General features: G+C 42.3%; 1 protein-coding gene across 1 annotated transcript in view; it reads left to right on the top strand.

Moving 5' to 3' along the window:
• Positions 1-9,971: 9,971 nt before the first annotated feature.
• The window catches only part of LOC138378805 (55 kDa erythrocyte membrane protein-like), a 30,798-nt gene continuing 13,020 nt past the window's right edge, over positions 9,972-27,749 (top strand). The window contains exons 1-4 of the mRNA XM_069464149.1: positions 9,972-10,073; positions 23,724-23,867; positions 24,100-24,178; positions 25,669-25,754. Of these exons, the coding sequence (XP_069320250.1) occupies positions 9,972-10,073; positions 23,724-23,867; positions 24,100-24,178; positions 25,669-25,754 (411 nt within the window). The remainder of the gene's footprint in view (positions 10,074-23,723; positions 23,868-24,099; positions 24,179-25,668; positions 25,755-27,749) is intronic.

Raw genomic sequence — 27,749 nt, 5'->3', positions numbered from 1 at the left:
ATATATTTTATATGCTAATCTTTTGTAGGCTACATATGTGGAAAATGCTTTCTCCCAGTTTGAAGATTGTATTTTCACTCTTCATATGATGTATTTTGATGAATGGAAGTAGTTATTTTAATGCAGTCAAATTTGGCAATCATTTCCTCTATGTTAGTATTTTTAGTGTCTCTTTAAGAAATCTTTTTCTACCCCAAAGTCATAAAGGAATTATTCTATACTGTCTTCCAAAAGTTTTTATAGTTTTGCCTTTTATGTTTGAGTCCTTAAGCTACTTGGAATTTCTTTTTTGTATGGTGTAAAGCAGCCCAATTTCTTTTTTTTTTTTTTTCATATTGTGAAAAGTTACAATTTTCCACTCATGAACTTTGAACTGAACTTCTGTACCTAAAGGCAGTTCTAGGAACTGAGAGAAGCAGATAGTTGCAATAAATTCCAAGAACCAATAAATTCCGAGGAGCAAAACCAGATTCTCAACACTGACCACCTTAAACTGGAGCTGGCCGACCGACCATAAAAAGACATGAGAATGTTGAAAAAAGACAAGCTGTGCACCCGCCCGGCCTGAGTCAGCTGCCTTGCTTTCCCAGTACTTTTCCACTCTGAGCTTTGCCTTAATAAAGACTAACGAAATTTTGCTCAAAGAGTCACTCTTTCTACAGTTCTTCCTACTAAAGTAGTTCGGATGAAGCGCTTACCTTCACCTCTGTCTAGTCTCAGTTTCTGTTTTGACGATATGAATACCCAACGTGCCCAGTACCACTTAGTGAACGTCTGTCCTGTCCCTACTGATCAGCAGTGCCACTCTGTCATATTATCAAGTGTCTAAATATGCATAAATCTGCTTCTAGCCTCTCTTCTGTTTTATTGTTCTATTTCTGTGCCTACACCACACGCTCTTAATTACAGAATATTACAGTCCCCTACTTTGGTCTTCTAGAATTCTTTGGCTATTCTTGCTCTTTACAACTCCATGCATATTTTAAAATTAAATTGTTAAATTTCACAAAACATATCTGTTGAGATTTTTATTATATCAGGATTGCATTGAATCTATAGGCCAATTTCAGGAGAACTGACATCTTAATAAAATTGAGTCTTCCAAACCATGAACATGATTTGTCTGTCTCTCCATTTTTTAATTCTTATTTAATGTATTACAATAGAGTTTTATAATTATCTCTATGCAGTGCCTACACATGGTTCAATTTATTCCTAGGTATTTGATAGTTTTAGATGTCATGATGAAATGGTATCTTTTAAAATTATATTTCCTGCATGTTGTTGGTGTATAGGAATGCAATTGATGTCTTCATAATGACTGTAGCCAACAACCTCGGTGATTTAGTGTTTACTAATTTTAATAATTTATCTGTAGATTTTTAAATATTCTACATAGACAATAATATATCTATAGATGACAACAATTTTGTTTCTTCCTTCACAGTCTTTATACTGTTATACGTTTATCTTTGCCTTACTGTGCTGAATAGGATTTATAATACAATATGGGAAAAAAAGTGGCTATAGAGGCATCTTCGCCTTTTGATGGTCGGCCAGCTCCAGTTCAAGGTGGTCAGTGTTCAAAATTTTAAGGGAAATGCATTCAGCTTTTCAACACTAATTATATTTGTTGTAGATGTTTAACAAGTAACTTTTTTTTTATTTCAGCTTATTATGGGGGTACAAAAGTTCAGATTACATACGTTGCCCATGTACCACCTATCCCCCCGAGTCAGAGCTCCAAGCGTGTCCATTCCCCAGACAGTGTGCATTGCACTCATCATGTAGGCATACACCCATCCCCTCCCCCGACCCCCCACCTCAGTCTGATATCCAATTGGTATCATTCCCATATGTGCATTTAGGTGATGATCAGGGAAACCAATTTTCTGGTGAGTACATGTGATGCTTGTTTTTCCATTCTTGGGATATTTCACTTAATATAATGGGTTCCAACTCTCTCCAGGAGAACCATAGAGATGTCGTATCTTCATTATTTCTTATAGCTGAGTAATACTCCATGGTATACATATACCACAATTTACTAATCCATTCATGAATTGATGGGCATTTGGGTTGTTTCCACATCTTTGCGATTGTGAATTGTGCTGCTATAAACATTCGGGTACAGGTATCTTTGTCATAGAACGACCTTTGTTCCTTTGGGTAGATGCCCAATAATGGGATTGCTGGATCGAATGGTAGGACTATTTGAATCTGTTTAAGGTATCTCCATAATGCTTTCCACAGGGGTTGCACTAGTTTGCAGTCCCACCAGCAGTGTATGAGTGTTCCTGTGTCTCCGCATCCATGCCAACATGTGTTGTTTTGGGACTTTTTGATAATGCCCATTCTCACTGGAGTTAAGTGATATCTCATTGTGGTTTTGATTTGCATTTCTCTGATGATTAGGGATGTTGAGCATTTTTTCATATGTTTGTTAGCCATTCTTATATCTTCTTTTGAAAAATTTCTATTCATGTCGTTTGCCCACTTTTTGATAGGGTTGTTTGATTTTTTCTTGCTGATTTTCCTGAGTTCTAAATAGATTCTTGTTATCAGTCCTTGCTACAAAACACAGTGGAAAGTCTCAAGAGCAGGGTAGATCAAACAGAGGAAAGAATCTCAGAGATTGAAGATAACTCTTTCCAATTAAATAAGTCAGTCACAGAGATAGAACAAAAAAATAAGAGAAATGATCAGAGTCTACAAGAAATGTGGGATTATGTGAAGAAGCCTAACGTGAGAGTTATTGGCATTCCTGAGGGTGAAGAAGATAATAAGCAAGGGTTGGATAAGCTATTTGAAGACATAATTGAGGGAAATTTTCCAGGCCTTGCTAAAACTCTAGATATACAGGTTCAAGAAGCTCAAAGAACCCCTGGAAGATTCATAGCAAATAGGAAAACACCACACCACGTGGTCATCAGACTGACCAAAATATCCACTAAAGAGTCCCTTCTTCGAGCTGTAAGGAGAACAAGTAACTTTTTAAATTCAAGTTAAGGATGTTTTCAGTTTTTTTGATAAAGGCCATTCTCACTGGGGTTAAGTGATATCTCATTGTGGTTTTGATTTGCATTTCTCTGATGATTAGGGATGTTGAGCATTTTTTCATATGTTTGTTAGCCATTCTTATATCTTCTTTCGAGAAGTTTCTATTCATGTCATTTGCCCACTTTTTGATAGGGTTGTTTGATTTTTTTCTTGCTGATTTTCCTGAGTTCTAAATAGATTCTTGTTATCAGTCCTTTATCTGATGTGTAGTATGCAAATATTTTTTCCCATTCTGTAGGTGGTCTGTTTATTCTCGTGAGTGTTTCTTTGGCTGTGCAGAAGCTTTTTAATTTAATCATGTCCCATTCATTAATTTTTGTTGCTGCTGTGATTGCCTTGGGGGTCTTCTTCATAAAATCTTTACCTAGGCCAATGTCTGTAAGAGTCTTTCCTACATTTTCTTCTAGAATTCTGGTTGTATCACACCTAAGGTTTAAGTCTGTTATCCACCGCGATTTGATTTTTGTGAGAGGTGAAAGCTGTGGGTCCTGTTTCAGTCTTCTACAAGTGGCTAACCAATTCTCCCAGCACCATTTATTGAATAGGGATTCTTGTCCCCAGAGTATATTCTTTCCTGCTTTGTCAAAAATTATGTGACTATATGAGGATGGTTCTATATTTGGATTTTCTGTTGTGTTCCACTGGTCTGTGTCCCTGTACTTGGGCCAGTACCAGGCTGTTTTAAGAACCATGGCCTTGTAGTATAGTTTGAGGTCTGGCAAATTAATACCTCCCATTTTGTTTTTTTGCTTAAAATTGCTTTTGCTATACGGGGTCTTCTCTGGTTCCATACAAAGTGTATAATTATTTTCTCTACATCTGTGAAGAATGATGTTGGTAATTTAATAGGGATTGCATTGAATCTGTAGATCACTTTGGGTAGTATAGACATTTTAACAATGTTGATTCTTCCGATCCACAAGCATGGTATATTTTTCCATCTATTTGCAAGTTCTGATATTTCTTTTCTCAGTGTTTCATAGTTTTCCTTATAGAGGTCCTTTACCTCTTTAGTTAGGTATACACCTAGATATTTTATTTTCTTTCTTGCTATTTTGAAGGGTATTGAGTTTTTAATTTGGTTTTCTGATTGACTGTTATTGGCATATATAAATGCCTCTGATTTGTGTATATTAATTTTGTAGCCTGAGACTTTGCTATATTCGTTAATCAATTCCAGGAGTCTCATGGTTGAATCCTGGGGGTTTTCCAGATATAGCATCATATCGTCAGCAAAAAGTGAGAGTTTGATCTCTTCCTTCCCTATTTGGACTCCCTTGATTTTGCTCTCTTGCCTGATAGCTCTCGCAAGGACTTCCAATACTATGTTGAAAAGTAATGGGGACAGTGGGCAGCCTTGTCTGGCTCCTTCTATACCTAGTTTGTTAAAAGTTGTTTTTTTTTATCATGAATAGATATTAGATTACATTGAATATTTTTTACCTACTGAGATATCATGAGTTTTTCCATCAACATTAATATATTTTCTAATTTAATATAATCTTTAATTCTAATATCTGAAGTTGTTGGTCCCATTTGGTTATCTGTAGTTTCTGCTGTATTTTACTCATGGAACCTGGTTTCCTTGTTTGTGTAGTGATTTATTTATTTGTGTCTTACTGTGAGCTGCATATTTTCCTAGCAAGTATGTGTGGAAAGGCCTGGTCTCAATGAAGACTCCTAGAAAAGACTTGTGTTTTGCTCTGCTAGGCACCTTGTAAATTAGCCACTTAAGGTTTATCAGGTCACTCAGGTAGTGTGACTTTGGGCTGCCAACCAGAGCAAGGATCAACTTGTACTTACAAATTCTCAGGGGAAAACTTTTTTAGCCCCTTATTGTAGATTCAGTTAGTGGTCCTGCGGAAAGTAGATTAGCGGTTGCCAGGGGCTGGGAATGGAGAGTGACTGCTAATGGGTATGGGATTTCCTTTAGGGGTAATGAATATGTTCTGGAATTGTGCTATGGTGCGAATATTTGTGTTCCCCCCCCCCCCCCGCAAGTTCATATGTTGAAACTTAATTCCCAATGTAATGATATTAAGCAGGGCCTTTGAGAGGTGAGGCCTTTGGGATTAGTGCCCTTATAAGAGAGGCCTAAAGGAGCTTTTTTTCCCGCTTCCACCATGTGAAAACTCAGCAAAAAGGCCCTATGAGGAAAGGGCCCTCATCAGACACTGAATCTGCCCAGTGCCTTTATCTTGGACTTCCAGTCTCCAGAACTGTTAGCAATAAATGTTTGTTATGTATAAGCTACCCAGTTTGTGGTATTTTGTTATAGCAGCCCAAACGGCCTAAAACAAATTAGATAGTAGTGATGGTTGTACAACTCTGTGAATATATTAAAAACCACTGAAGTTTTCACTTTAAATGGATGAGTTTTATAGTATATGACTGTTATCTCAATTTTTTAAAAAAGTACTTGTTTCATAGTGTTATGGTCTGAGATGCGAGAAACGACCACCTAGAGACCGATTTGAGCCAAATCAGGAGTCTTTATTAGCTGGCCAGCGACTACCCTCTGCACCGCCCAAAGGCGGCACAGAGAGCAGCAGTGAGCCTTTGAACCAGAAAGTTTTTATATTGTAAGTTTGTGGGTGAAAAATTATTAAGACTGAGCAAGCATGTGTACAAAAAGCCTTGAGTAAGCATTATATCATTTTCTTATCTTTGCTGTAACAGGATCTGGGCAGTTTGGGCTCTGGGCCATATTTTGTTTACACAAAACGTGGGGTCTGGAATCATTTCACACAGAACATGGGTGTTGTAGTCACTTAGGAATTTTTGTGCTGGGGGTACTATCTTGAGTAAGCAGGAGCAAGCAGGTTTACAGAAGCAGAATGGCAGATTAATGACTTTTCAGTGCAAAACTCACACTCTAACAATAGGATTGTCATAAGGCTAAATGAAAGAAAGTATGTAAAATGCACAGTGCTCGTGTTCAATAAACAGTAATTCTTGAAAAAAAAATAGTGGTCCAAAGCTTCACTACTGTAATAGAATTACAAATGAACATCCTTGCCATGGCCTCATTGTGGGTAGAGCACACTTTCCTACTCCTTGACTATGGGCTTAGTCATGTGACTTTATTTGGCCAAGAATGTGTTTAATACTTTTTATCCAGCATTTTTAGTTGTTTTAGTAATGGAGTAATTCAGGTACGGGTCTGCCATGGAGCCAGAAATTGACATTTTTTGCATCACTTAAGTTGTATTCCAAATTAGCAGTGTGGATTCATATCTTTCCATAACTTTATTGTACTTGTATTCCTTTTGATTTCTCATTTTTATATTGCCTGCTCACATCTCTATCCCTTTGGTGCTTTTCTTCATTTATTTTAAAGAATTCTTTGTAAGTTAAATATATTAACCCTTTATATATCATATATTCAAATAATTTCTCCAGTTTGTCTCATGTCCTATAATTTTATTTGTGATAAAATCTTTAAACCACAAAGAGATTGAGTGATATTTTTTCAGTGAAGAAGGCAACATGTATGTTTGTATGATTAATTTTCCATCCATTCTCTCCCCAACCTGTCCCATAGTATGTATCTGAGCATATTATTTAGTTTTAGTGTGTTAGGATCTTGGTCTACATCCCTTGGAAAACTGAACATGAGGCAAAACTTACATGCTAATACTTTATTATGGGGCACAATACTATGGCAAGAGTAAGGGGAGAAAGGGAAGTGGGGCAAGGAATGAGGAAAAGCAAATATGAGGCAATGGTAGATAGCCACAGCTTTATAGAATGCTGCTGGCTGTTTGAAGCCCTAGAAGCCCTCATACAGATAGTAACAAAACCACTACAGTTTGGAATAGTTCACTGAGGAAAAGAGTTGCAAGTCCAATCCTTCAATATGGTGGCAGTCTCCTAAAAGGACTTAAAGAGGGTTGGTAAACCTAGCTAGAGACTTCTGAAGCTTGTCTCAGGATTGTAATTGATATTCATTATCTCCCTGTTCCATCACCTGTTATACATCTCCCTCTTCTAAAGCCAGCCCTTGAATGGCCTAGGTTGCCAGTCCACTAGGGTGACTCCATTCTTCATCTTTGATAGGTCTGAGCTCTTAGTTGCCTTGTCCATGTTGGGCTGTGGTTACTGCATTATCCCATTTATAGTTTTCATTGGGCATGGAAACACTAATGGGACACCCAAGTGATCCCAAGTTCCAGACATATTTATCCCTGATCTAGCAACCCTAGATCCTCATGGTATTCAGCGTTGACTTGCTGGCCATTAGCACAAGGAACACAAAATAGCCAAGTAGTGGTCACAACTTCCAGTTTAGTGGAACCTTTATTGTGTCCCTAGTGGAACTGCTTCTCCCACCCCCAAGTCCTATCCGAAGGGTCTATTTCCTAAGGCAACCCCATTTCTGAGAACTGTTTTCTTAGCTGGGGTTCACTAGAAAACACAGCCTGAAGCAAAACATATGTGCTAAAGCTTTACTGAAAAATGTAATCTCATGAGTGTAAGAGTGAGGCAGAGAATGCTGAAAATAAAACATAATTTTGTTGCTCCTGAGCTTTCCACTGCTACTCAAGAAAATACAGCTTGTTTCTCAGTCTAACCGGATGCTTCCAGACAGGCTGTATCGAACCACAGCAATGAGAAAAATGAGACAAAACCCTGCTGGCAGACCAATCGCACCAGGGATCTGGTCAGAATGAGCTTGAGCACAGAAGCTCCTGCTGCAGTGGGCACGATAGAGGTCATTCCAGAACCTGGCCCTCACTTTTGGAAGAGTCTGCAGGAGTCAGAAGTGTTAGGAGATGTGACAATGGCAATGGTAGTTGGGGATTTCCATTGTTCACGGGACCGAGGGCCTGGTAAGTAGATAAGTCTGAGAAAATATGGCAGTGGCATAAATTGGAGCAAGGCCATACATACTATGGTTTCTCTACCTGGACAACCAAGGCAATTCTAGTCATGACTATTTTGAAGATGCATAGATGAAGGCTTGGAAGGTTACAGACCAAATTGGAGATAGTTGTTCCCTCTAGGAGTGGAATTGCTAGCTCAGAGGGTAGATGTATGTTCAACTTTAAGAGATAATGGAAAACTGTTTTCCTAACTAGTAGTACCAGCTTAGACTCCCACTGGCAAGATTCAAGAAATTGTATGGATTCACATCTTCTCCAACACCTGATACTGTTAGGCTTTTTAATTTTTGACAATTGAATGGGTGTACACTGATATTTCATTGTAGTCTTGATTTGCAGTTCCTTCATCACTAATGAAGTCAAATATCTCTTCATAGGGTCATTGGTCATATGTGTTTCTCCATCTGTGAAATGTCTATTTATTTATTTATTGATACAGCTTGTCTTTTTTTTTGCCCTTTACGGTGTCTTTTGATAAATAAAAGCTCTTAATAAAATCACACTTATTGTTATTCTATTTTATAGTCAATGGTTTGTCTGCATTGTTTAAGAAATCTTTATCCCAGTCTAAAAGTTCTTTGCCTGTGTTTTCTGTCAAGAGCTTTAAAGGTGTGTTTTTGACATTTAAGTCTTTAATCCATCTGGAATAGATTCTTATTCTTTTCAGTATCGCATGAAGGAGGGCTCCAGTTTCAACTTTTCCAATATAAATAATCATTCTCCAGCATCAATTAATGAAAATTCCCTCTTTACTTACTTAAGCTGCCACTTCTGCCACTTGTATCATATACCACAGTTCGATACATGCACAGGTGTGTTTCTGGGTTCTCTGTTCTATGCCATTGCTCAATTAGTCCATCCCTGAACCAATATCACACTCTCTTAATCTCTGTCTCTCTCTCTCTCTCTCTACCTCTCTTTCTCTCCACTTTCCCCCACCTCATTCTTTTAGAGTGATCTTGGGGAAGGAAACGACCAATCATGTGAGCTTAGCCTTTGAGCAGAGGAAACTGGGCCATGCAGCTCTAAACTCCTGCCCTTGGATTTTCCCCTCTTGGTTATGAGCTCCTTCCAGAGAGCTTTGAGGAAGGCCAAAATAAGATTACATGGAGTAATGAACTGCTTCTAATACTGTAAGGCTACTAGCTTGAGGTAAGGGGGCCAGGAGCTCTGTGAGCACAGTAAATGTTTGTTTGCATCAGAAAGACTTCCATCACTGTGACTGCTATTTTATCAATTCCAAGGCATTAGGATACTAAGAAATCTTCCCCTAGGATTTGCAAGGAATGTCTGCTTTCACTGATCCCTAAAAATTTTGTGGCATTAACGGCAGATTTGGCTTAAGTAAAAACAGTTTGCCCTTGAAGGCAGTAAGGTCCTTCATCGTTGAACAACATGCAGCGATGTAAATGACAGGGTACTAGCAGCACAGGGGCCTTAAAGGCATTTTCGCAATGTCCAAATCTCAGAGGGTGCACTGCCTCTACTGTGTCCCCATTGATTATAGGTAGGGGCTGGAATCTCCAACATTTTTCAAGCTCCGGTTAAACCGGGTGATTCGGACTTCCCCTGCTTTCCTGAGTACACGAACCGCTCCAGGGGTCGCATCAGCTAGAAGCTAGCGCAGCCCAGGTGGAGTGAACGGGTGGCCGCTGCAGCCGTGGGCGCCCCGCCTGTCGCCTCCACGAATTTGCCCCCCTCCCAATTCTTGTCCTTCCGGGATTCAGCCCACCCTACCACCTTGGGCCACAGGGGCTAGGCTAGACCTACGCCTCCTTCTGGCCCCGAAGGGCCGCTGCCCCGGCCCCGGGAGCCGCAGGGTCTGGGCGTGGGCGAGCCCGTGGGCGGGGCGAAGGCGGGAGTGGGCGGGGGCGCGGGCGGAGCTCCGCCCATGCCCGCCCGGCGCGCCGCCTGCGGGGCGGTGACTGGCCCAGCAGCTCCGCGTCCCCGCCGCCCCGCAGGCCCCGGGGCCCTCGCATTCCCAGCGCTGCCGAGTCCTGAGTCCGGTGTCCCAGCTGCCGCGAGATGACGCTCAAGGCGAGCGAGGGCGAGGGTGGGGGCAGCATGCGCACGGCGCTCTCTGACCTCTGCCTGGAGCACTTGCTGCAGAAGCGTAGCCGGCCGGAGGTGAGCGGGCCTGGCAGGTCCCCAGGGTGCTGGGCCGGGGCTCGGCTCCAGGCCCCTCCATCCACCCCGGGACTTTCCTGGTCCGCGGCCCTATCCCCTGGGGGGGGGGTCTGTCTCCGGGGGCCCTGTCCTTGGGGGTCCTGGCCAAGGGGTGGAGGCCGCTGCAACCAGCGGGGTGGGGACCGGGTGAGCTCGCGGCCTGATTCGTGCCGGGCTCCTGGTGCCGTGAATTGTTGCCCGGAGCAACCCTTCTTTAAGTGGAAATCATGAGAGGCCGCGGCCCGGACCTTATTAAGGTCAAGGAAAACTTCCTCATAGACGGAAGTCAGAATAACAGAAACACTTTAAGGAACACACATCCAGGAGTAGGTCTGCCTGGTTGTCGTTGAAGTGCTTGTGTTTGGGTCAGCAGACGTGGTTGTGAAAGCCAACTTCAGGGTCCAAATTGCTCCTCACTGTCCCTCTGCGTTTAGGCAGGTCCCCTTGTGCTATGGTGCAGATGGGGTGGCCTGTGTGTATTTGTTGGTGGAGAAAGGAATCCAGGGATTTTGGAGCTAATTCTGCCCGCGAGATTCCAGTGATGGCCAGTAAACAGCTATTAACCTCTGTTCTCAGAGATGACCTGAGGGTAGGTTCTGTTGATGCCTAGCAACTCTCTCCCAATCTCAGTGGTTTACAACACTGAGCATTTTCATGTTATTTCTTATACTTCTCAGTGTGGCCTGAGCCTAGAAAGGTTGTTGTCACTCAGGGTTTCTCACTCAGGGTCACACCAGAAGGATGCTCACTCATGTGGAGGTTGATGCTGGCTCTCCTTTGGACCCATTACCCAGAATATCAACCAGCAGCCTCTCCATGTGGCTTAGTCTTCCTCACAGCATGGTGGCCAGGTCCCAAGCAGTGAATGTTGAGAGAGAGAGAGAGAGAGAGAGAGAGACAGAGAGAGACAGAGACAGAGAGAGAGAGAGAGAGAGAGAAAGCGTGCCAGACAGAAGCTGTGCTGCCTTAGAAGATCCAGGCTCAGGAGTGACTGCAGGAATCTCTTTCCTAGACTGCAAGGTCTTCCAGGGCAGGGCTGTTTCCTACTCCTTTATTTTAAGTACCCAATAAGGGGGTCCTCAGAAATGTTTTCTGAATTAATAAATGACTAAAGAGGTGGACATTAAGGATTTAGAATAATCCTCTAATCTCGCAGCTGAGGAAACTGAAGATCTGCAAGGTAAAGCAAACAGGAGAGATGTAGACTTCTTTGGGCTGGGTGGCATTAGCTCAGGGAAACAATTGATGGATATCAGAACTGAGCTAGATTTTGTATCTGCAGAGTCAGAGATCAGTGTGCTTTCTGCTTCACCACATTGCCTCTCCTCCGTATACCACTCAGAGTAAGGTCATCACACCTGTCATTTCAAATCATGACTTCAACAGCCTGGGCTTAAATGAGTGCAGGAGTGAACAGGCGTGGAAGACGCTATTGCTATAGGAATCACAACACAAAATTGGAATGGGCACTAGGAGAGAAACAGGGTCTTAAAGCTACCTGATTACCCATGAGCTTGGACGTGTGATTTTCTTTTTCTTCCCCACAATCAGCTAACGTGGCTGAGCCTTAACTATTAAAAAAAAATCTCTTTATTTGAACTTATTTTTGGCAGTTTTATTGAGGTATGATTGGCACATCATAGAATCATGAATTTTAATTGTGCAGTTTGATAAGATATGACAAATGTATACAGTCATGTAACCACCACCACAATTGTGATAAAGAGCAAACATTTGCAACATTCCAGAAAATTCCCTCCTGGCCCTTTGCGATCAATCTCTTTCCCCCACCTGAAGCCTGGCAACCACTGACCTATCACTACAGATTTGCCTTTTCTAGAATTTTATATAAGTAGAATCATAGGGTGTGTAATATTTTGTGACTGGCTTCTTTCATTCAGCACAACCTGATTTTGTGTAAACCTGTCTGCTCCCATATGGGCATGCTGGAAAGACTGTGTGCCTCCTTGAAAAGAGGCCCACTCACTACCAGAGTTATATTGTGGGCACACCCTTTGAGTAAACAGCAGTTTTTGTGGGACTGAATTTATACCATAATATTGGATACAATCTATCAGTTAGCTATTATAATTTGTTTTGGTTTTATTAAAGGATTTGAAGAAGATAGAATAAGAAAACTTGCTAAATCCCAAAATGAAATAGCATTCAGATCTGTCGAGGTGAACGTCTGATGGAGAATCTTCACATGATAAGGGGTGGCTGGACCCCACTAACCTGCAGATTCTTATTTCTTGAGATTCGCCTTCCCTCTGGGGCTCTTACCAGTCTTTGCTGCAGCACTAGGCTGCGCCTTTCACTTGTGTGGCCGTGGGCAAGCTACTGAAGCTCTCTTGTCTCTATAAGATTGGCATGTTCAGAGGGTTGTGGTGATGTTTACATGAGTTAGTGCTTGTCAGGCACCTTGAACCACACTGGGACATGCAGGGGAATGGCCCAACACCTCCCTGAGAGCTGTCTGCCCAGTAGCAGCAGTCAAAAAGTTTTCATACAGTGGCAAGATCAGAAGCAAGGAAACTTATGAGGAAGTTATTGGCCTCAATAGAAATCATAAAATTATTTTGCTAAAAACTTCATTTGAAGGTATCACTTTATGAAAAAGTACTAAAGATTGAAAACACAAAATTTCACTTCGAATCCTCGTCCACATTTATTTAGAGACAGAGTCTCGCTCTGTTGCCTCGGCTCGAACTCCTGAGCTCAAGGGACCCTCCTGCCTCGGTCCCCTGCAGTGCTAGGATTACAGGCCTGAGCCACCGTGTCCCCGGCCCACATTTAATATTGCAAAAGTATTGTCCAGGCTGTTGTTTATTGGAGGAGTCCACTCTCTACCAACTTGGAGAGTATACTGTCCTTTCAAAACAAAAAGAAGTAAAAATAAAAGTATTGTCCAAAGATAATTTTGTAATAAGTTCGAATGTGGCCTGTCTCCCATATTCAAGTATTTCTCCTTCCTTGGAGAAACTAATTTTATAAGCTCTTCCTTCTTTACAGTAGTATCCATTAATGTACATAAAATTGGTTGTGAAATTCCTCATACGGCTTCTCTCTTCAGGCCTATTGGAAGCAGCACTTTTTCGTGACCTGAAGCGATAGGTTGAGAGTCCCTGAAAATTCACTTGGGCCTATCCCACATCAAAAAATAACGTAACAAATAAGTCAGGCTCCAGATGAGTTTCCACTAAGAAAACTTTTGATTCTTAGGCCATTGGATGCAGCATTACTCCACACTGGTGATCGTTCACTGTGACTCCTACTGTGGGCCTGGTGCTGGGGCTCAGAAGCAAATCAGGGAGGACACAAAGGCAGAAGCACGTGCGGTGGCGGTGGGGTGTTATGCTAGAGGCAGACAGAGGGTGTTGTGAAGCGGTGAGGGGCACCTGGCGCTGTTGCAGTTTGCAGTGTCTGGGATGTAATTGACAAATAGCACTCCCGGCAGAGGGAACAGCCTGTGCAAAGACACCAAGGTTCATGCCGAATGTGGCACATTCTGGGAGTGTTGAGTCTGTGTTGAGTCCCGATTATTTATGATTTTGCCTAAGGAAGAACCTTTGCTCCAGACTTGGATCTGGTTGTTTCATTTAAGGAGGGAATGTTTCTGTTCAAGGCTTTTCTTTTCACAGAACTTGGGCTCAAAAATAAAGTGTAATGTTCAAATTATTTAGTCTTCTCCTCAGTTTTTCCAGTATGTGATGTGGTCTCAGCCAGTCTACCTCCCGTGTCCTTCACTTCCAGGCAATTCATGCCTTTTTTCAAAACTAGGAGAACTTCATATACTTTGCAGGTAGGAATCTGGTTTTATTGTGGGCCACTGGGAGCTAAATAGATTAGAATTTTGTCATGTAAGCTCTATTCTTTTTAACTAATTTGTTCTCCCTAGACAAGACACCAAAGTAGAATGTCAGGAACAGATATTTCAGGTCAAGATCAATTCCTTTAAATCAGGGTGTCTCATCCTGGGCACTATCGACATTTTGGAAATGATAGTTGTTTGTTGTGAAAAGTACTGTCCTTTCACAAGACAATCACAAATGCCTCGAGACATTGCCAGGAGCGGAGATGAAATCAGTTGACATTTCACCGATGCAGAGATTTTTCCCCTAAGCAGTGAATTGCTCTAACCTTTCAGTATAGCTAAAAAAGGACTCTGGGTGTGGAGTGCAGAAAGGCAAGAATACAGAACCGTATTTCCAAAGTTGGCTGGGGAGATGCGAAGTGACGCCAGAGATGAGGAAGAGGAAGTAAAGCCCCGAATTAGGGAACCAGTACACAACTTTAGTAACATGCAGTTTTCTTTTCTGATTTTTCACTTTGTCTTTTTTTCTTTGTATAAAGAAATATCTATGAGCAAAACACATAATAGGTTTTTGTTCAAAAGTTATCCTCCCTTGCAAGGCTTTTTCTGCTTTATTTTCCTCCATAGCACCTATTGTCATCTTTGAATGTTCTAAGCAATGGGTATTGTTTAGCAGCTGTATCTGCCACTACAATGCCAGCTTTGCGGTCTCCCAAGCACCTCCATAAACCTTCACTGGGTGAACAGTAGCCCTCTTAGGTAGTCTAGCTCCAGGGAAGCTCAGATGGTCCAAGTTGTGGAATCAGCTGGCTTTCACCTTTCTGAATGCAAAAGAAAAGCTCTCCTGACATTTACACTCCAGAGGAGGAGACAGAATAAATGAGTCCTTACTTACTATAACGTTGGGGTGATAAGTTCCTGAGGTAAGGTGAAGCAGAGGAAGGGGGTAGAGAGTGGGGACGGTGGGGGTCCTGTCTTGTGCAAGGTGGGCAGGGGGCCCCTTGGTGTGGATGTAACTTGGGAGTAGAGAGCTGCCCTGAGTTATGACAGGCCCACCCCTGAACTGGTATCGCTTCTGCCATATTTTGTTGATGGAGTTCATTTGTGTTAACATGTCTGCATCCCCAGATGCTCCTTTTTACCCCAAACATTAAGGCCACCTCTGGGCCGGGCGCGGTGGCTCACGCCTGTAATCCTAGCACTCTGGGAGGCCGAGGTGGGCGGATCGTTTGAGCTCAGGAGTTCGAGACCAGCCTGAGCAAGAGCGAGACCCCACCTCTACTAAAAATAGAAAGAAATTATATGGACAGCTAAAAATATATATAGAAAAAATTAGCCGGGCATGGTGGCGCATGCCTGTAGTCCCAGCTACTCGGGAGGCTGAGACAGGAGGATCGCTTGAGCTCAGGAGTTTGAGGTTGCTGTGAGCTAGGCTGATGCCACGGCACTCACTCTAGCCTGGGCAACAGAGTGAGACTCTGTCTCAAAAAAAAAAAAAAAAAAAAAAAAAGGCCACCTCTGTACTGTGCACTTCGGGAAGCCCTGCACCTACATTCTCTCCTTGAACCCTCACAAATTCTGAAGCCCATACTCATAGTTTAACTTCTGAAATCTGAGACTTACTAGTCATTTAAGGTCAGACAGATTTCTAAACCATTTCTTTCTTTTTTTAGACAAGGTCTCGCTCTGTTGCCCGGGCTAAAGTACAGCGACATCATCATAGCTCCCTGCAGCCTCAAACTCCTGGGTTCAAACGATCCTCCTGCCTCAGCCTCCCCAGTAGCTGGTACTACAGGCATATGCCACCTGGCTAATTTTTCTATTTTTAGCAGAGATAGGGTCTTGCTCTTACTCTTCCTGGTCTCGAACTCCTGACCTCGAGTAATCCTCTGGCCTCGGCCTCCCAGAGTGCTGGGATTACAGGCGTGCACCACCATGCCTGGCTAATTTTTCTTTCTTTTTTTTTAAGAGATGCGGTCTCTCTGTGTTGCCCAGGCTGGTCTCAAACTCCTGCACTTCCACCTCAGGCTCCTAAAGTGCTAGGATTACAGATGTGAGCCACCATGCCCAGCCTCTAAACCATTCTGTGCCTTCAAATATTGATCACAAAATGGGATGAGAATTTAATTTAATGAGTGGTATTGTTTACACACTGTCCCGGCACGGGTTTAATGGTAGTGCAGGGACTCGGCACCAGGTATGTAGATTTGCAATCCTGTGTTTCTTCTGTGTAGAATGGTACTGCTTGCGTTTCCTGTTTTTCCTCAATGGAAGGAGAAGGCTTTGTGTGCGTGTCCAGAGTGCATTGGATAGATAAAGCATGTTGAAAAAGGATCTTTAGAGACTTGGCCTTTGGATTGATGTATGTGTTCTCAGAGGGATTTACTGCCTGAGAAACAAAGCACCTAGTTAATGTATGATTTTAAGACAGTACCTGCCAGAAAATCCTGGCTCTTAGGCCTTCCTCTCTCCCTTGTTCTTGTCATTTCTGGTTAAACAGTGTTAATCTCTTTTTGATACCTTGGAATACTCTTGGCTTTCTCACAGTTTCTATTGGTTTTTCCCAGAGTGGAAGAGCATATTGCCTGTGTGACGAGTGGGTAGGTTTGGCCACCGAGGTCCAGGGCAGGCTGGCGAGTGCTGTTGGGCAGTTCCCAGGGTCTTTGGTGTCGGCTTGCCTTCTTGGACTGGGCCTTCCCTAAGTCTCTGTGTGGGAGCAGTTGGCAAAGAGCCTAACAAAAGGCTGAACAAATGTTTGTTCTTTCCCACATTCACTGTCACTTACTCTTAATCTAGTTGTTTAGTTGCCCCTGCTCTATTCTCCCCCACCACCGCCCACCCCCCACCAAGTTTCTTTTTCATCTCTTTTTTAATTCCAACTTCCTTTGAGCAACTAACTGCCTCCGCCCTTTGAACCCTGCAGCAGATGTTTCCTCCGAAGGGGGTTTCAGAGCAGCAGGCATTGCCACTCCAGCACTTTGTATGATTAAAGGCCAGAGTCTGGAGAACAAAGGCCAGCCCTGGAGTTGTGGGTGGGTGTTTACTCCCTGATTCCTCATGAATCTGAGCAGTCGTCTTTAACCGGGCCACTTCCACCCTGCCTTGTCATTGGTAAGGGGTATGCCCACCATAGCCCTGTGGCCTCCTATGTCCACTGGAGATGAGGGGATAGTGTGGAGGTTGTAAAGTGACCTCTGTGAAATGGAATCTAATGTCTTTGACCTTCATTACTTGTTCAACATTACTCATGTCACATGGTGGCCTCAAGTACAACTGTATGTCTGCATATATCCTTGCTCCTATGATGTATCCGTAATGAGGACATACGGGGGCCAGGTGAGGGACTTTCTATAAGGTGAAGTTGTAGAGAAGCTGGCCCTCCCATTCTGAGAGTCTCAGGAAGATAGGGTGACTCAGGGACAAGTTCATGGTGGAGAAAATTGTGCTTTGCTTTTAGAAGCCTTGCTATTGCGAGCTGGTTCTTTAGTTACCATGTTGGAGGTTTCCGTTTTTCTTAGTCTTCATTTGCAACTTCTGGGTAAGTGTGATAGTGACTGTTAGTCATCGCAAAGGGGAACATCTTGATGGATAAGCACATTTGAAAGACCAATCTTTGGGATAGCAGAACTTGAACTTTTCTGGCTAGTATGTGTTTTGCCTCTAGTAAGCTTTGCTGAGTCTTTAATTTAAAGGCTGACATGTTAAAAAGCAATCATTGTAATAAAGCTGAATAAGAAGAACATGACGTAAAGGTGCCAGTTTATCTTCCTCTTCTAGGTACACTATGAACACTTGATAATATTGCATGTAGATTTCTCCTTCCTTTCAAAGGTCATTTTGTATTCAGTGGACTAAGACTTTGATCGTCATTCTTTAGAACATGCAAGGGTCCACCAAGCCTTGAAACACAGATGAATCATCATAAATGGTTCATTGATGGTACAATACAGCAAAAGATAAAATAGTACGATCTATGTTTACAGACTTTATAACCACCTATATATTACTATAGTTACCAAGACACATAAATGCGGATAAACTCACAGAATTCATTTCTGAGTTTGGTCTTCAGTTTTCTCAACCCCACAATTACTAGTAATAAGAGATTTGTAAGTCAGAGTGAAGGAAAATCCCAAGTTTCTTTTATTTTATTTGAGACAGAGTCTTGTTCTGTTGCCCAGGCTAGAGTGCTGTGACATCAGCCTAGCTCACAGCAACCTCCAATTCCTGGGCAAAAGCGATCCTCCTGCCTCAATCTCACAAGTAGCCAGGACTACAGGCGCACACCACCACGCCCAGCTAATTTTTCTATTTTTAGTAGAGACGGGGTCTCGCTCTTGCTTAGGCTGGTCTTGAACTCCTGACCTCAAGCAATCCTCCTGCCTCAGCCTCCCAGAGTGCTAGGATTACAGGCATGAGCCACCACGCCCAGCCCCTGAGTTTCATCTCACACTTTGAGGCCAGAAATTTGGGATTCAAGCTGATCATTGTTTCACAGCAATCATTCAGTCAGTGGTCTTTGAATTCCTCATTCTCTACATTTTGCTGATAATATATGCATGGGTGAAAACAAACAGTACAGATGATTAATTTGAGAAAAGGAATTCTTCCTTCCAACTCAATGCTGATTTTCTTCCAGTATTCTTTAATCTACATAGATATTTGATTTCATGCCCTCCAAATTGATCTGTGGCAGAGTTTGAGCCATATGGTCTCAGGTCACCATAGGTGGTACTTTGAGGAACATATTTGTGGGCCATCAGTTTGCAACTTCTGCTTTGTTGGTTACCTTGGAACTTTAAATTATACAATTATTCCTTCATTTATTGTCCAACTAATTTATATCCTTCCTTTTGACTCCCATTCCTTTCATTTCTTTTCCCCCTTTTTTTTTTTTACCTCTCAACTTCTATCATGTATCATGGTTCTGACATTTACAGTCTGTTCTTTAATTAGTATTTCATGACTTGTCTACAGGTAGATTCTAAAAAGTAGAAATTAATAAATGGTTTTGATATTATTATAACAGGTTGCCGACCCAACATCCCACTTCTCACTGACAGATCCCTGATCTTGTTTGGATGATAAGATGCCCAACTAAATTCTTCCCTTCCCATCCCCTTTTGCAGCTTGGGATGGCCACGTTGTGGCATAGATGCCGCTGACCTGGGCCTGGTCCTTCTTTTTTCCTTCCTGCCTTGAAAGCATCGTCCTTTGCAGAGCTTTTAGGAATAATAGGCTTTCAATTGCCTGAATAGAAATTAATCATTGGAACATAAAAATGAAGGAATGCATGAAACTTTGAATGCTGAACATTTTCTTTAGCAATATCCTTAAGGATTCTAAGTGTATCTCACATTCCCATACCGAGTGTTAACTGTGTCATTGAATCATATACTGTAGAGTACCTTGGAGTTATGTGAAGTTCTGTGATTCCAGATAGCAAAGTCAATTTTCTAAATATAACCCTGTCTTAGACAATTCTGTTATAACAGCAATGCCATCTGACTTGGTGTCATGTGAGTTTTTTTGAAGTTCTAGTTGCTAGCTGAGACAGTTTCTCTTTCTCAGTACTTCCCTCATTTGAGGTCATCCAATAACTAATACTGCTTCAAGCCTCACCATTTTATCAGAATTTCTACTGACCCTTTAGAAAGGATGCAATAAATTAAAGTTCAGATGTTATTTTGTATGATTTTATGAAGAACACCCCCCTGTGTTATGAGACATATATGTCTATCCACAAGCCCCGAACCTAGACTTCCTTATCTCCCACCTTCCAGTCCTTTTTCCTCAGGCCCTTGGGTAGGCCAGTGGACATTGCCCAGGGATACATATAATCCCGCCTGGGATCACTTCTACTTCCTCACAAAGTAGTCACAAGCTACACTTCTCACCGCTCTGCCTATTGGGAAGATTTTCCCTCCACATTGTCTTTGAGGGTCAACCCTGGTGTGGCTGGGATGCAGCTGCCATCTATTTTCAGCTTGTACCCCGACCTTTACCCTTCCATAAACCAAGCTCAGGCCTGCTCCTCCTCCTCCAGATGGCCATATAGTTTTTGATTTAATATTTTATCTGGGGTGGGCAGGGAGCATTTTCAGAGGTGTACACTTATACTTCCCCATTGTGATAGCTCTTATCCCAAGCCCTGGGCTGCTTCAACATTAATAGGTCAGTAAGATGAGAAAGAACCAGCAAGAGAAAATAAGAAGTCTGGGCACGGTGGCTTACGCCTGTAATCCTAGCACTCCGGGAGGCCGAGGCGGGCGGATCGTTTGAGCTCAGGAGTTCGAGACCAGCCTGAGAAAGAGAGAGACCCCCCTCTCTACTAAAAATAGAAAGAAATTATATGGACAACTAAATATATACATACAGAAAAAAATTAGCCGGGCATAGTGGCGCATGCCTGTAGTCCCAGCTACTCAGGAGGCTGAGGCAGGAGGATTGCTTGAGCCCAGGAGTTTGAGGTTGCTGTGAGCTAGGCTGACGCCACGGCACTCTAGCCCAGGCAGTAGAGTGAGACTCTGTCTCAAACAAAAAAAAAAAAAAAAGAGAGAAAGTAAGAAGTCTTGTTTCAAGGAGAAGAGAGTGGTTATCCCTTGGTGTGTGGTATCCTTTGGATGGCTATGCCAAAGCGTATCCATTCTACTGTTCATGGACTTTGGAGGTGTTTCCAGGTTTAGGCTTTTAAGAATATTGTTGCGCTGAGAAAGGCATATACTTCCCTGGGATTCCTGCCCAAAATGCATAACCTCAGTCTAATCATGAGAAAACACCAGGCAAACCCAAACTGACAGACATCTACAAAACAGTAGATGTGTCCTCTTCAAAAATGTTGAGGTGATCAAAGACAAAGAAAGGCTGAGGAACTTTTCCAAATTAAGGAGTACTATAAAAATGTGAAAACTGCATGATCCTAGATTGGATTCTTATCTGGGGAAAAACTATATAGCTATAAAGAACATTATTGGGATGGTTGGTGAAATTTACATGTGAACTGAGGACCAGATGATAGCATTGTCTTAATGTTAAATTGTCAGTTTTGAGAATGCTTTGTTATTAAAAAACACACGGAAGCATTTATGGATAAAGGAGAATGATGTCTTTGGATTACTGTCAAATGACTCAAACATTAAATTTTATATTTTTTAAAAGAGTGCTGGCTGTGCTGACATTCTCTCCACGTTTTGGGTACACGTGGCTATCTGTCTCTGTTGAGTGTGAATGGGATGGCTGCGTTGTGGCCACATTGGTAGAGACCCCAGTGCGATTTCCCCAGCTTGCATGCCCACTTGCAGAGTAGGAGAGTGTCAGCTCCCCATTCCATGGCTTGCCTTTTTAGTCTCCTAATGCCATTTGCCCCCAATATTTTGTTTGAAAACTTTCAAACTTACCAAAAAGATGAAAGAATTTTATAGTAACACCCATATAGCCACGCCTCCTAGATTCTACAATTCACATGTTTCCATGTTTACTTTATCACATATCTATCCAAAAAACATCCATCTATCTACCGTTGTTTTTTTTTTTTTTTTGGCATTTCAAAATAAGTTGCAGATATCAGAGCACTTCACCCCTAAAAGCTTCAGCATGCATATCATTGGCTAGAGGGGTTCAGTAAGTGTTTGCAGTTCTTTTTTTGAGGTAAAATTTACATACAGTGCGATACACAAGTGTTACATGTATGTTTGGATGAGTTTTATCAAATACATACTCCTGTGTAATCCAACCTCCCATCACGATATAGAACATTACCAGCATCCCAGAAAGTTCTTCCCAGCTAGTCCCTTCCCCATCCCATCAGAGGCAACCACTGTTTTAATTTCTTGTTTTACAATAGTTTTGCTTGTTCTAAAACCTCATATAAAGTGTATCATATGCTATGTACTCTTTCACTCAATATAATGTTTCTGAGATTCATCCATATTGTTGCCTATATTAGCAGTTTGATCCTTTCCTTTGCTGGGTAAGGTTGTATCATATGGAAGCACTACAGTTGGTCTGTGCATTCTCCTGTGGATGAACACCTGGGTTACTTCCACTTTTTGTCTATTATGAACATGAACCTGCTGTGAACATTAGTGTACAAGTATTTATGTGGACACGTGTTTTCTTTTCCCTTGGGTAAATCCCTAGGAGTGGGATTGCTGGGCCATAACTTTATGTAAGAATTTGCCAAACTGCTTTCCACAATGGCTTCACCATTTAACATTCCCACCAGCAGTGTATCAGAGTCCCAACGCTTGATATCATCTGTCTTTGTCATTTTAGCCATCCTAGTCTAGTGGGTGTGTGCTGGTATCCTGTTGTGGTTTTAATTTGCATTTTCCTGGTTACAGTGGTGTTGGGCACTTTTTCATATCTTATTTGGTAAAGAGTCTGTTCAAATCTTTTGTCCATCTTTTGGTGAGTTGTTTGTCATCTTGGTACCGAGTTGTAAGAGTTCTTTATACGTGCTGGATTCAAGTCCTTTGCCCTCTGTAGGTATTGCAGATTTTTACTCTCAGGCCGTGCCATACATTTCCAGTTTTTTATGTATCTTTTGATGAGAAGTTTTTAGTTTGATGAAGTCAATGGTTTGCTTTTATGATTATTATTCCCTGTGTCTTGTCTACTAAACCTTTGCCTACCTCAGTGGAGTTTTCTTTGTTGAATAAACTTCTTAATTTTAAGTATTTATCTTTTTAGTTTTTGTTTGATACTTAGGGCCTTTTATGTGACATTTTTGCCTACTCCAGTCTCCTATGTTTTTTTCTCAAAGCTTGGCTGTTTTACCTTTCACATTTGGGTCTATAATTCATCTGGAATTGGTTTTTATATATAAAATGAGGTCAAGATTCATTTTTTCCATGTGCCTATCTGATCAGTCCAGCACTGTTTATTATGCACTGCAGGGGCACCTTTATCATAAACCGGCTGAGCGTGTACGTATGGGTCTGTTTCTGGAGTTTCTATTCTGTTACGTTGGTCTTTCTGTTACGCTGCCTCAGTGCCTTCAGTTGCTTCAGATTCATAATAAAGAGGCCTTGCTCTCTAGTATTGCATGCAAGTCATCCAGCTTTGCTGTGTTTGAGATTAGGGGAAGGGGCCACAGTGGCAGTGCCATCTTGGGATGGTGGGGAGGGGTAGTGGTGACCTCATCTGGAGGTGGCCGTTTGGTACGGGCCAATATTATTGTTATCATCATGGTCCAAGGCCTAGCACTAAGTGCCTGATTCGCCAGATCCAAGCTCACCTTATGATGTGTGAGAAACTAATACTGACCTGGATTACTTTTACCGCTGTGTGACCTAGAGCATCAGGTTGCCTGAGGGAGTGAAGAGGAGAAGAGGTCTTGTGCTCATCAGTGAGCCTGTCGCCAGAGAGGTGCTCATCGTTTGGGATGGGAATGGCTGTTGTCATCTGTGCTTTCTTCTCCCTTTGCAGTTGTCCCCTTCTGCCTCCTCTCGTCATGAGTTAATTTAGACACACCTTGCATCTTTGCTGTAGTGTGTGTGTGCACCGTCCAGGTACACAGCCACTTACCAGAAACCCTTGGGGCCTGAGATGCTTTAGGATTCAGAATTTTTCAAATTTTGTCATAACATTTGTGCAGCAGTCTAGATAAATAAACATGTCTGTTAAGTTGGATGAAGAAAGCTCACAAACAGCTTCACGTCCATTCAAATGAGATTGGAAGCCAAATTTATGAAATAAGTTTTCTGAGCCTTTTGGAATTTACAGTTACAGATGCGGACCGGCTGTGGGCCTCCGCTCCTTATTTCACACGTTGCTCTCTCGTTTGGACTCGCCAGGCTGTGTCGCACCAGCTGAATGCTGTCACTGAGGACATGTACACCAATGGTTCTGCTGCCCCAGGGAGCCCTGCCCAGGCCAAGGGGCAAGAAGTGCGGAAAGTGCGACTCATACAGTTCGAGAAGGTCACAGAGGAGCCCATGGTAATCCCCTGTCATATTGTTACCCACCACTCACTCTCTATCCTGAGAGCCACTGGGCGTCCCCCGCTCAAGTTCTTCCTCAGAGCAGGCTTCATGCCCGTTCTAGTTGAGGACTATGCCGGGTATGGATCAAAAATATTTTTCCTGAGAAATCACCTTAAATTGTGTTAAAAAAAAATAACCCCAGAAAGAAATTAATATAAAACTTATTGTGCCATTGCCTTTATTTCAGGGAATCACTCTGAAGCTGAATGAAAAACAGTCCTGTACGGTGGCCAGAATTCTTCATGGTGGCATGATTCATAGACAAGGTACTCTGGGGGGAGGTCATGTCTTATTCAGGGATTAATCATTTATTCCCTGTGCATGATAAGATTGCCGTAGGAATTGCCCAGTACCCAGTGCCTCTCTCCCCCTGAGCCTTCTTTTGCACGTATTTGTACAGATATTATTCTAGTTAGTTAATCTGTGAGCAGTTACCACACGCCACCAATTAAGACTTTGCATATACAGCAGTGAAGAGAACGACCCTTTCTACCCTCCTGGAGCTAACAGTTTAACTGAGAAAGCAGACATTAAGCAAATAATTGCTAAATTATTTAGCAAATTGCTAAATGATGAACTATTGTATTTCCTTCATATTAAACTGCCATCATTAGGCCGGACGCGGTGGCTCATGCCTGTAATCCTAGCACTCTGGGAGGCCAAGGTGGGCGGATCGTTTGAGCTCAGGAGTTCGAGACCAGCCTGAGCAAGATCGAGACCCTATCTCTACTAAAAATAGAAAGAAATTATGTGGACAGCTAAAAATATATATAGAAAAAATTAGCCGGGCATGGTGGTGCATGCCTGTAGTCCCAGCTACTTGGGAGGCTGAGACAGGAGGATCCCTTGACCTCAGGAGTCTGAGGTTGCTGTGAGCTAGGCTGACGCCCTGGCACTCACTCTAGCCTGGGCAACAGAGTGAGACTCTGTCTCAAAAAAAAAAAAAATAATAATAATAATAAAAAAAAAATAAACTGCCATCAATTTTCAGATGCATCATGTAGTAAAACATACTTTGGGGAGTGATGACAGAACACTAAAATACACTAAAACACTAAAATACACTAAATACACTAAATACACCAAAACACTAAAATACACTAAAATACAGCATGTCCTTAGCAGATGATGGTAGCCTGTATTTGGCCACCTGATTCACACACACTTTGAACCCTGCCTGAGACTTGTCCTAGTGTTGGGGTCATGGCTACTCTAAAGGAAGTAGTTTTCCTACTCCATTAACTCCTGCCCTTTTATGTTTAAGTAAGACTTCTTTTTGTATCCAAGGTGAAACAAATATTGGAAGCCGCTCTTCACATAGAATCCAAACACTGATTAACTTTACCATGTGATAGCATGTTGGGGTTTTAGCTAAACAACAAAGAAATATTGAACTTGCTGGTGAATGAGGAGTACCGAGTTCTTTGTCTTGCTTTGTTATTCTTTTTAGTATGTGCATGTGTGTCACAGTCTCCTGGAGGCAGTAGCCACTCTAGTTCCAGGACTTTGAGGGTGAGGTGCTTTTATTGCGCTGTTGGAGGTCAAGGAGGATGAGATAGTCTCGAACTGAATCAAGGGATTCAAAAGGACATTCCCATCTCTCATGGTTGAGTGTTTTCAATCCTGTGTACTTTATACAATCTGTTTTATAACATGCTCGAAACACTGGGTTCTCTTCTATGGTATCTTGAGTTGTAATGACAGTTCTTGTGTGAACTTTTATTCTTTTGTGGATTGATTTTTCATTTCATGGCAGGCTCACTTCACGTGGGGGATGAGATCCTAGAGATCAATGGCACCAACGTGACTAATCATTCAGTAGATCAGCTGCAGAAGGCAATGGTAGGTATTTTCTATGCTAGATGAAGATCTTCCATTGTGTCTGTGAACTGTTGATACACATTTTTCTGTCAAAGTATTTGTACCCTATTGAGGCAGCTCTTATCGCTGCTAATCTTTATTCTGTGTAAGAAATGATAATTCTCTGCTTTAATTTAGTAAAACTCCAAAGCAGGGCAAATAACCCAGAGCATCGATCTGGTGGGATGTAAAGAACATTGGACTGGGAGTCAGAAGGCTTTGGTCTTTAATGGCAGCTCTGAATCCTGGCTCTACTTTATTTTAGCTCTGTGATTTCGAGCAGGTAAATTAACTTCTCTAAGTCTTCATTTCCTCAGAGACTTATTATGAGGAGTGAATGGAATATTATAAATGAAAAGTTGGGTATGCTTCTTAGAGCCAATTGATATTTTGCTAAGCACCTATTACGTGCCAGGCATTGTGATAAATATATATATTATAGCTATTTGCTGAAGGCCAGACCCTCTCCTGTTACAGGTACAGTTTTCAGTGGGTTCTGGCAGCCACCCATTCAGGCCTAGCAGAGGTAATGGCTTCTCCCAGTTGCAGATCCTGGAGTGTTTCAAACCCTTCCTTGCTGGATCCCTTGTTATGAATAGTTCATTCATTAAACTCTCTTCAAACACCCTTTTTGAATGTGCCATCTATATCTTACTGGGATCCTTAGTAATTAGTACCAGGAATACCCTCAGCAAACAGACCCTAAAAATGGGATTCTGAGATTGGGCTGCTTATAGATGAGCATATGAAAATAACCTTCTTGCTGGAGGAGATGGTACACTGGTAAGCCACAGCATGCAGTGGCCATTTGGGTCATTACTTGTGGTGTCATGGGATGGAGGACAAGTGGAGGATGAAGTGATGGGGGATCAAGTGGCTGTTGCCCTTGGTTACTATGGCAGCAGTGAGGCATACAATGATTGTAGTATAGGCCAGCTGCTTTTGATGACTCTATAGAGCAACAGAGAGGAAAGGAATAATTGGAGGCATTAACTGCCCAATTCAGCAAGGTTAGAAACCAGAAAGCCCCTGAGCAGCATTAAGGGACTTCTTTATGTATCTCCTGGAGACACCAGGCAGATGTGACTAAAGAGCAACACCAGGGCCAGGCTGTAGGGTTTAATACCACTTGGATCTGCAACTATACCAGGTCCTTTAGGGTCAGGTCATGGCACTTGAGGAGACACATTCCTTTCTGGTGGAAGCAGCACTCTCACCCCCAGGGAACTCAGTGAGGGCCTGCAATAAGTGAGGTTGCGATCTAGGAAATTTCAGAGCAGGCTGTAGAGCAGTGGTTCTCAAAACTTTAGTGTGAATAAGAATCACCTGGAGGGCCTGTTAAACCACAGCTGCCTGCCTCCCACCCGCACCCAGAGTGTATGATTCAGCCAGTCGAGTGGAAGGGCTCAAGAATTTGCACCTCTAGCAAGTCCCAGATGGTGCTGGTGCTGCTGGTCCACGGACCACACTTTGAGAAGCACTGCTTGGGTCTTGCTGCACCAAAGTATTATCCCCGGACCAGCAGCATCAGCATCGCCTAGGGTTTGTTAGAGATGCAAAACTCTTAGATCTATGCCCTAGATCTCCTGAATCAGAATCTGCATTTTAACACGAGTCTCAGATGATTTGTATGCATGTTAAAATTTGAGAAATACTCCAATAGAGGAAGTAGATCAAAGATTCAAGGGATATTGAAGTAGGTCTATTATGTACACTCTACTCATAACTCTCTAATTGAACCAGAAGGTGGTTTTTCACTTGAGATAGAGATGAGGAAACTGAACCTTGGAGAGCTTTGAAACCTGCCCATAGTCACATGGCAATTTAAGGATAGACCTGGGATTTGCTTTAATCAAAAGTCCACACTTAGACTTCTGCTTCTGACCAAGATGTAGTAACAGGGACCAGATTTGCCCTGACTTTTGAAACAACCCAAATGCTACATGTTCATGCACCTAATGACAAAATACTTGGAAG

This window comes from Eulemur rufifrons, chromosome 30, assembly GCF_041146395.1.
Source record: "Eulemur rufifrons isolate Redbay chromosome 30, OSU_ERuf_1, whole genome shotgun sequence".
NCBI lineage: Eukaryota > Metazoa > Chordata > Mammalia > Primates > Lemuridae > Eulemur > Eulemur rufifrons.
Note: the sequence above shows the minus strand (reverse complement) of the source record. Positions and strands in the feature narration are given on the sequence as shown.